The 10,403-nt window shown below is 40.1% G+C and overlaps 1 protein-coding gene across 1 annotated transcript; it reads left to right on the plus strand.

Annotated features, from left to right (window-relative positions):
* Positions 1-2,407: 2,407 nt before the first annotated feature.
* LOC120035684 (zinc finger protein 32-like) lies at positions 2,408-9,767 on the plus strand. The gene is made up of 2 exons (XM_038982247.1): positions 2,408-2,445; positions 9,117-9,767. The coding sequence occupies exon 2, from the start codon at positions 9,146-9,148 to the stop codon at positions 9,665-9,667; it is 522 nt and encodes a 173-aa protein (XP_038838175.1). The 5' UTR covers positions 2,408-2,445; positions 9,117-9,145; the 3' UTR covers positions 9,668-9,767.
* The last annotated feature ends 636 nt before the right edge of the window (positions 9,768-10,403 follow it).

Consider the following 10,403-nt stretch of genomic DNA (forward strand, 5'->3'; position numbering starts at 1 on the left):
TTTTTGCGGATCTGGAGACCCATGCCAAATCTTTTCAGTCTCCTGAGGTGGAAAAGTTGTTGTCGTGCCCTCTTCACGACTGTCTCGGTGTGTTTGGACCATGATAATTAGTTGGTGATGTCTTCAAGACTGTCTCTCACCTATAAAACATATCTCGACCTGTGTGCACCTACGTTCTAAACTTTCAGTCATAGCCTAGGTTATAGCAATCTCATGATGGGTATAGGGAAAATTCTAGTATCATGTAGTAGCCTAAACCTATTGCTGTTACATTGAACAGGGTGAATGGAATATGAATGACAGTCATCCAATATGCTGTAATAGAATTAAGGCCATGCTCATGAAAAAACAAATCGTTCTGCCTCATCTTAAACACCACTGTTTGGGTGGTGGATGATTCTTGGTACACATGGGAAACCGTTGGCTGGAAAACTCCAGCGCGTTGCAGTTCTTGACACAAAACCGGCGCCTGGGACCTACTACCATCCCCCGTTCAAAGACACTTAAATATTTAGATTTCCCCATTCACCGTCTGAATGGCACACATACACAATCCATGTCTCATTTGTCTCAAGGCCTAAAATGCCTTATTTAACCTGTCTTTCCCCCTTCATCTACACTGATTGAAGGGATTTAACTAGTGACATCAATAAGGGGATCATAGCTTCCAGCCCCAGCTAACACACCTGACTCCAATAATCAACAATTCATGATCTTCAGTTTAGAATGCAATTTGATTAATCAGATGTGTTTGCTAGCGATGGAGAAAAAGTGTGACATCAATCAGGCCCCCGAGGACTGGAGTTGCCCACCCCTGGTTTACAGAATGATTTGTATCTTAAGAGCGTAGCTTTAATGGAATAGTACCGTCACATCTAGATAAAAAACGATGTGAAAAATGAACAGAGCAAATGTTTATTAAAACACTACCTATTCATAGAAGTATGTATTCATCATTTACAATATATCAGCTTATTGTTAAATTATTATGACGTTTTTTCCAATACAAAAAGTATCGTAACTATTGTTTCCAAACTGCGTTACCCACTCCAGCCAGCAGATGGCGATATGCGTCTTTCAGGTGTTGATTCTTGCGTGACGTATAATGGACTGGACGGGACGCTTCTTCAGGAACAACAACACGGCTACTCTTTCAAACACCTCGGTAGCTTGCTAGCCAACATAAAACTGAAAGATTGACGCTTTAGACCATGTTAATGTACATTAGCTAATCTCAGTGTTTTAAACGCAGTTCGGTTGACGTATCAACTGGTTAACTTAACCTAATTTGCAAAGTTGTTAAACATTGATACTGAGCCTAGGCGTTAGGCTAGTCCGCTAGTCGCTAATTCTAACATCCCAGACCATGAGCTCACTAAACTACTCCTCCCCCGTTAAAGAAGAAGAGGTCTGCTGTATGCAGAATGAAGCTCTGAGGCTGAACATTGTCGTGAAAGAAGAAGAGGGTGTTATAGAGGAAACAGAGGAAGAACCTTTTAGAGAGGAAGAGGATGCTATCTCAGTAGAGGTGAAGAAGGAAGACGTCTTGGGAGTGAAAGAGGAGAGACAGAATATCAGATTAACCACCAGTGAGTACTGTCTTAAACACAGAGTCACACACTATGCCGTTGTTGAACTAATGTGGGGATTTAAGGGGCATTCTACTGAAGTTCTACACTTGAATATGTTGTTCACTACTGTAGGAATTGTTAAAGGGGCCATCTGCCTTTGTTAGTTTTAATCTGCCATTGGTACATATATTTTGGGGACTTTTAAATTAGATTTATTAAATTATCCATGTGGTCTACATTAAAGTGCATCTCATCTAGTATAACAGGCTTTTAAAATGCAATGTTGGAGCATAATTTATACTTAACATATCAAAGGGACGCAAAAGGCACCCATTTAGTGCAACGGCCCTTTAACATTTGCATTTTAGGCCCTGTTTAGAGAGATTAATGCCTCTTGTAAGACCCTATGATTATAATAGACGGTCTTAAGTTCACTATCTGTTTGATGTTCTCATTAACACAGGAGAGAGACATGACTATTGTGGATCCTCTGGGGAGCCTCAACAACATCCTGATGCTGATAAGGCAGAGAAGAGTCTCTCCAGATCAGAACACCAGATGGTACAGCTTGGTCTGGTCTAGCATACGGCTTGCTCCGTCTGGGTCTGGGCTGGGTTTCTGTAAAACATTTCATGACAACAGTGACATCAGCATCCATAATGATATGTGTCTGTGTCCCCTCTTTATGGTTACCAGGACAACGCTAGCCCTTCCTCCCTCCCGGAGTCCCTGTGTCATGCCTCTCCCGGTAGCGCCTTACTGCTGGGTATGAAGAGGTTGTCTGTGCTGCTGGTGGACTGCAGGAAAACAACGGGGCTGAGTGGAACTGTGAGAGGAGGAGAAGAGAAGAAAGGATCAGATTTGACTCATCAAAGTAAGTGCTGTAGTTTAGTTTGAACAAATACAATAGATCTGCCCACTGGTATCTGTTACCAGGACAACCAGCAGAGTTCTGTTGACATGAAGATAGACTGGTATCTGTTACCAGGACAACCAGCAGAGTTCTGTTAGTTGACAGGAAGATAGACTGGTGGATATGGATGTTATGAATATAACACTGAAAAAGGATTCTGCCAATGAAAAGAGAGAAACCAATAGACCATATAAGACCTTGATGAAAGTTAGCTTTAGAGAGAAAGTTTCAAGATGATCTGATGTAAGGTGCATGTTTTACATAAACATTTTCTCAAAATATTATGGATGTTACATTGTCTGTCCCAGTCAACCCCCCCTTTCTTTACAAGACTCTAGAACACACAAACTAAACTCCAGACACTTCAATGTTGTCTGTATTGCTTCATTAACTTCTTATGGCTGCAGCCCGGCGTCGGTACACTTATGACAACAGCCACTTCAAGTGCAGGGCGTGAAATTCAAAAGATATATATTTCTTTATATTTAACTTTCACACATTAACAAGTCCAATACAGCAAATGAAAGGTACACATCTTGTGAATCCAGCCAACATGTCCGATTTTTAAAATGTTTTACAGCGAAAACAGCACGTATATTTATGTTAGCTCACCACCAAATACAAAAAAGGACAGACATTTTTCACAGCACAGGTAGCATGCACAAAGCCAACCTAACTAACCAAGAACCAACCAAACTAACCAACAAACAACTTCATCAGATGACAGTCTTATAACATGTTATACAATAAATCTATGTATTGTTCGAAAAATGTGCATATTTCAGGTATAAATCATAGTTTACATTGCAGCTACAATCAGAAATTGCACCGAAAGCAGCCATAATAATTACAGACACCAACGTCAAATACCTAATTACTCATCATAAAACATTTCTGAAAAATACATAGTGTACAGCAAATGAAAGACAGGCATCTTGTGATTCCAGCCAATATTTCCGATTTATTAAGTGTTTTACAGCGAAAACACAATATAGCGTTATATTAGCTTACCACAATAGCCAAAAATACAAGCCATTTCCCAGCAGTAAAAGTTAGCGATCGTGACAAACCAGTAAAAGATATATAATTTTTGACTAACCTTGATATTCTTCATCAGATGACAGTCCTATAACATCAGGTTATACATACACTTATGTTTTGTTCGAAAATGTGCATATTTAGAGCTGAAATCAGTGGTTATACAATGTGCTAACGTAGCTACTATTTCCCACAACGTCCGGATATTTTTCTGACACTTTTTCTGACACACATATTCTGACCAAATAGCTATTCATAAACATAACTAAAAAATACATGTTGTATAGGAAATGATAGATCCATTAGTTCTTAATGAAATCGCCGTGTTAGAATTCTAAAAAATAACTTTATTACGACATCCAGCTTCGGTATAGCGAGAGAGTACCCAAAACTTGGGCGCCGACGACTAGTTCACATCTACGACAGATATATGAAATAGCATCATAAAATGTTTCTTACTTTTGCTGATCTTCCATCAGAATGTTGGACAATGGGTCCTTTGTCCAGAACAATCGTTGTTTGGATTTAGAACGTCCATTTTCCCTCTTGAATTAGCAAGCACACTAGCCAAGTGGCACGGATCTCTCCATCGTCAACAAAGTCAGAGAACGGAACACGGCAAAACTCCCGAAAAAATTTCAATAATCTGATTAAACTATATTGAAAAAACATACTTTACGATGATATGGTCACATGTATCAAATAAAATCAAAGCCGGAGATAGTAGTCGCCTATAACGGCAGCTAAACAGAAGGCAAATCCAGGTACCACCTCGTGCTCTCCAGAAAACCGGAAATGGGGGACACGTCATACAAAGAGCTTGTATTCCACTTCAGACCAAGATAAACACTAAATTTCTTCTCTCACCGCCTCTTGACATCCAGGGGAAGGTCTATGAAGTGCATGTATACTCATACGTATCATGCCCATTTATAGGCAGGAAGAAGAACAGAGCCTCGATTTCAGACTTTCCACTTCCTGGTCAGGAAGTTTGTGCCAAATGAGTTCTGTTTGACTCACAGATATAATTCAAACGGTTTTAGAAACTAGAGAGTATTTTCTATCCAATAGTAATAATAATATGCATATTGTACGAGCAAGAATTGAGTACGAGGCCGTTTGAAATGGGCACCTTTTATCTGGTTACTCAATACTGCCCCTGCAGCCCAAACAGGTTAACGTTGAAAAGTTTAACTATGTCTCATTGGTTAGAAGACATTAGTTTGTGTATTATTCCAATAACCAACCTGGAAAGGTAGTGTATCAATTTAATGTATGTATTAAATTGAATGAGACAATGATATCCAATCAGTTGAGATTGGATTGATATCCTACAGCGTAACCTGAATTATTTAATGAAAAATGACTGCCGATTCTTCGCCAGAGGTTACTGATAGCGCAAGCTGAGATCTCACATGATTCCCACCCGGCGCGGGAATTCACTATGAACAAAGGGGAAAACAAAAATGGCTGCTCCCCTTTGTTAGCTTAGCATCTGGGGCAATGCTTAGCTTTTCTTGCGCGGGGTTTCCACTTCGCGCCGCAAGGGAAGTTCCCCCCAACAAGGGAACGGGTTTACTAGGTGACGTCTCACGTTCAACCCTTAAACTCTTCACGTGACCAAATGCGAGAGGTAGAAAGATAATGGCTTCGCTTCGGTCAAACGAATATATCTACTCAAATTTCCGTAATGGCTGGCTCATGCTCTAGGAATTGCTTATGACCGAGTCAGATCACTCCTGAAAGCGACCTACTAGTTGGGCCACTAGTATTATTCTCAGAATGTCTACATCGGCTGGTACATATGCCCTAGCTCGTAGCATTCAGTAGACCCTCCGACACACTGGCATTTCGTCAGACTGTACCACAGGGGTGGTTCTCTCCCGACCAGTATCTGGGTGAAATGGAACGACACACACACGCTTCTCCCAGCACCAGTCCTGCCTATAGCTATTAATCTTACAGCTAACCCCCCCCCCCCCCCCCTTTCAATTTCCGCCTGAAGACATACCCAAATCTAACTGCCTCTTGCTCAGGCCCAGGAGCAAGGATATGCATATTCTTGGTACCATTTGAAAGAAAACACTCTGAAGTTTGTGTAAATGTGAATTGAATGTTGGAGAATATAACACAATAGATCTGGTTTAGATAATACAATGAAAAAAACATAATTTTTTTCTTTTTAATTGTTGTATCATCATCTTTAAAATGAACAAGATAAAACAAACATTCAGATATGAATATGGGGACAATTTCAGTGAAAACATAAGGCAACAGTACTTGTGCAAAGTTTCAGAATGATAACTTCCAAAATGAGTGTGCTACATGACATTTATCATGAAGTCACCCAGGTGTTTTTCCCACACAAGTAGCCCAAATGTACCCAAGTGGCCAAATTGGTGAAGGTATACATTTTGAAACAAATGACTATATACAAAATACCAAAATGGTATTCTAACACCCCCCCCCCCCCCCCCCAAAAAATGGAGGGAGAAAAAAAAGAAGAGAAAAAAAAGGGAAAAAATATATATCCATTTACAAAATAACATGGGTAACTATTTACACACTTTCAATATTTGGAAGACCCTCAGTCCTCTATCAAATCAAATCAATTTATATAGCCCTCAAGAGTAAATATGAACAGTTTACCTCTAGATGGCTCTGGATGAACCAGCTTCAGAGGGGGATGGACACACGTTGGGGATGGACACGTTGGCGGCAGACACACGCATCTCGACCATGCTCCCTCTAATCCATAATATGTAGACTGAGTTGAGGAAGCATGCGCTGGAGGAAGTATAGCCAATGTGTACTTTACACATTTCATTACATTTTTATATATTGCAAATAAAATGTAAAAACAATCACAAATAATATTTTATATTATTAATTTCAAACAACGGCATTAGCATGAGAAGAACTTACCAGTCCAAAACAATGTCCTCTCCATTCAAAAAATATGCTTCCATTTGAGTCATGGTCGCTAACTGAGTCGTCTTCCAAAAGCATATGTTTCACTTTCACGATTAATTTCCTCTATAATTCTGTCTACATTCATATATCTAGTCTTAGATTTCGCTTTCCCTGATTTATTCGCCATGATTTTCGATATATAAACATCTGAAGATGCTTGTTACCGAAACAGTGCTGTGCGTAATGAGTTTGGCTACTTCCAGTATGAAACTTCAATGGCGAATGACGATCTTTACGCCGGAGTTTACTACATGGGTTGGTCTTCCAAAACACAAACATTAGATATTGCCGTTTACCTCTGCTCATTGGCTATCTACCCAGCTAGATTTCAAGACGATCGGTGGTCATTGGGTTAAAATACAGTCAATCAACGAAACAGCGGTCATATAATTGGTGCACAATGAGGTCATTACTTGTTGTCTTCCAATCGGTTTTTTTCGGGTCAACACGTCCCGCGAAATGACCCATCAAGTTTGGTTGTGTTACAAACAAACAGTTGATTGCAAGGAAACCAAACATGACTGGATAAAGTCAGGTTTAGTCTGTGTATTTACGTCGAATGTTTAGTCGAAAATTGAATGACACGAAATTCAACGAGATAAGCGTTCACAAAATGTTTCGTGTTAGGCTATAAAAATGGATTTAACCGAACAAAAGACCATTCATTGTGTAACAATGAGCCTTGGGATTGCAAACAGAGCAAGATCTTCAAAGGTAAACAATTTATTTCATTGCTATCTGTGATTTTGTTACGCCTGTGTTGGTTGAAAAAGTAGTTTGGTATGGGGCTCTGTGCTCAGATAATCACATCGTATTCTTTCGCAGTAAATCCTTTTTTAAATCTGACAACGCAGTTGGATTAGCAAGATTCTAGGCTTTTGAAGCATGTGAGACACTTGTATTTTCAGGAATGTTTAATATGACTATTTGTGGCGATCACCGTATGTTGTCGAATTCAAACCCGCATCCGGTATCCGTAGATAAGAGAAGTTAATGGTATATATGTATCTTGCTACACAATTGGTATGGAATTAACCCAAAGTGCAGCCATAGTTTTATCTTTGATGCCTCCCACGGGGTGCCAATATGTCGTGACGTTGTATTAGTTAATGTGACGACTGCTGCTCATCGAATGATTAACGGTTTATAATTGCGTGATTAAATGAATCAGACAATTATTAACTCATTAACCTGGGCACCATGGGAAAATTAGTTTTATTGAGTTTCTATTTCACAAATTACCTCAAAGCTAATTAATCAATTTCCTCTACAGTCTCATTCTGAACGTCGCATAATCCGGGAATCTGCACAAACCCGAGTCCCACCAATGAGTTTGTAACCACACCAATTTTAGTTGATTATTTATTTACTAGAAAGCTAAAATGATAATAAAAGGTACGCATACACAAAAACACAGTCTAGGCTGTTGATTAGAACTTAGTACAACGGGCCAACACACTCTGACGCGTGTTACACAAAATGGGGATTTAAAAGAGAGAAAAAGAGAAAGTACACGAGAGAAATATACATTTGGGTGCATTTGTCAGCTATGCTTATTTTAACCCTAACCTTGCCCCGAACTGCCGCTCTTATGGGTCAGAATATAATGATGTAATTACGTGTTGAAGGTCTCCGCTGTGGGTCTCTCTGCGTGGGCTTTTAGGCTTCAAGAAATGACGCACTTCTCTGGTGCAACTCTCTGGTTGTCCTCACGATGTCAGTGTCCTTTTTGCTTAGTGGTCTGATTCCTCACCCTTGTTCTGAAAGGGTTCTTCTGAGGACAGCCAGCCCTGTAACTCAGGGCTCACAGCGTAGGAATGAAAACAGTGTAGATACCACGATTCGATGGTGGGTGGAGACCGGGTGGTCCGGCTTGAATTCACCCGCTTAGACGCAGCTATTCATCCATAGCATGAGTAGAAAAGGATTCCTTTGTCTTCAACCTCGTGTTGTGTTTTGGGTTCGTTGACTACTCAGACCTTTGCTGCAGCTCGGGTCACTTAGCCTGATATGTTAATTCTTAACTCACATGTCTTATACCCTCGGGTCAGACGTGGGCGTAACCGCTTTTAAGGCAATTCTCTGGGCTTACGAAGTTATGAGGCAAGGTCTAGATTTTTCTCAAATCCAATTTTAGACAACTAACTTCACATTTCATCTTTACCAAAACATTCTCTTTGATTTGAACATTTTTCACACAACGCACAATGTATAAACATCAAGCATATACTAGGAAAACTCTTAAAGTTACAATGTTTTCATAATGACTTCGTCCTTTAACCTTTAATAACAAAACAAAAATGACATTAATTTTCATATTCCATCTATCGTCATTACCACCATTGTGGCTGACGGAAACCATTGTTCCAAAGTCCATTTATTCCATGTTTAATGTTCTGAGGCCGGTTCTCCATAGTGAGAGGACAAAAGAATTTTGTCTGTTGCCTAAGATTTACAATGGGCGTGAGGGGTCAAAAACCCCCCACATCTTCATACCCCTAGATCTCTCCTAAGTTGGGGGTGAGAGATAATCGGTACGGTCATGACACCTCATACAAGGCAGCATTATCATGAAGAGGTTTCATTCAGGTCTCTCTTTAAATAAACACTGTCTTTGGCAGGAGGAAAACCAAACTTCGAGGAACCAAAGATGTCCAAACCAGCAAGACGACACCTCTGCTCCCAATGTGGAAAGAGTTTTAACCAGTTAGGAAGCCTGAAAGCTCATGAGCGAATACACACAGGGGAGTTGCCTTACCACTGCTCCCAGTGTGGAACTAGGTTTACCAGATTAGGAAGCCTGAAAAGACATGAGAGGATACACACAGGAGCGAAGCCACACCATTGCGCCCAGTGTGGAAAGAGTTTGAACAAGTTAGGAAACATGAAATCTCATGAGCGAATACACACAGGGGAGAAGCCTTACCACTGCTCCCATTGTGGAAAGAGTTTTAGAGAGTCAGGAAACCTGAACGCTCATAAGCGAATACACACAGGGGAAAAGCCTTACCGCTGCTCCCACTGCGGAAAGCGTTTTAACCATTCAGGAAAGCTGAAAGAACACATGAGACTGCACACAGGGGAGAACCCTTGCAAATGCTCAGACTGTGGGAAGACATATTACTCATCACGGTCACTTAAACGTCATGTGAGAATCCACACGGGAGAATAATTACTTCTCCTCGTGTGTAAACTCATGTTTCACATCACATTGACTTAAAATTCATCAGAGAACATATACAGTGCTCCAATTGTCTTATATTGTTGACTGAGAATGTGTTTACTTGTTTATACCATATGAAATTGAATTGTACAAAGTAGTCTTAAACATATATTTGTATGTGAATATGGAGTCTGTCTGTTTGAATATAGAGTAGATCAGATTCCATGTGTTTAAATGGTCCTTTTTTAAACTCTGACTGTGTGTGTTTATCTGGCTGTGTCATTCCTCCAGCACTACAGATAATCAAGTGATATTTGGATGTTCTGCATTTGCTCCATTGTTTACATTTGCATTGTTGGCCCACTGATGATTTAATGAAATGAAAATGATCACAGACTCTGTAATAGAAAATGGTAATTGTAAACTCAGCAAAAAAAGAAACGTCCTCTCACTGTCAACTGCGTTTATTTTCAATAAACTTAACATGTGTAAATATTTGTATGAACCTAAGATTCAACAAATGAGACAAACTGAACAAGTTCCACAGACTTGTGACTAACAGAAATGTGTCCCTGAACAAAGGGGGGGTCAAATTCAAAAGTAGAATTCAGTATCTGGTGTGGCCACCAGCTGCATTAAGTACTGCAGTGCATCTCCTCATGGACTTCACCAGATTTGACAGTTCTTGCTGTGAGATGTTACCCCACTCTTCCACCAAGGCACCTGCAAGTTCCTGGACATTTCT

The sequence above is a fragment of the Salvelinus namaycush genome, unplaced genomic scaffold, assembly GCF_016432855.1.
Source record: "Salvelinus namaycush isolate Seneca unplaced genomic scaffold, SaNama_1.0 Scaffold109, whole genome shotgun sequence".
Taxonomy (NCBI): domain Eukaryota; kingdom Metazoa; phylum Chordata; class Actinopteri; order Salmoniformes; family Salmonidae; genus Salvelinus; species Salvelinus namaycush.

Coding starts and splice junctions, on each gene's coding strand:
- LOC120035684 (XM_038982247.1), top strand. CDS start 9,146: ATGTCCAAACCAGCAAGACGACACCTCTGCTCCCAATGTGGAAAGAGT.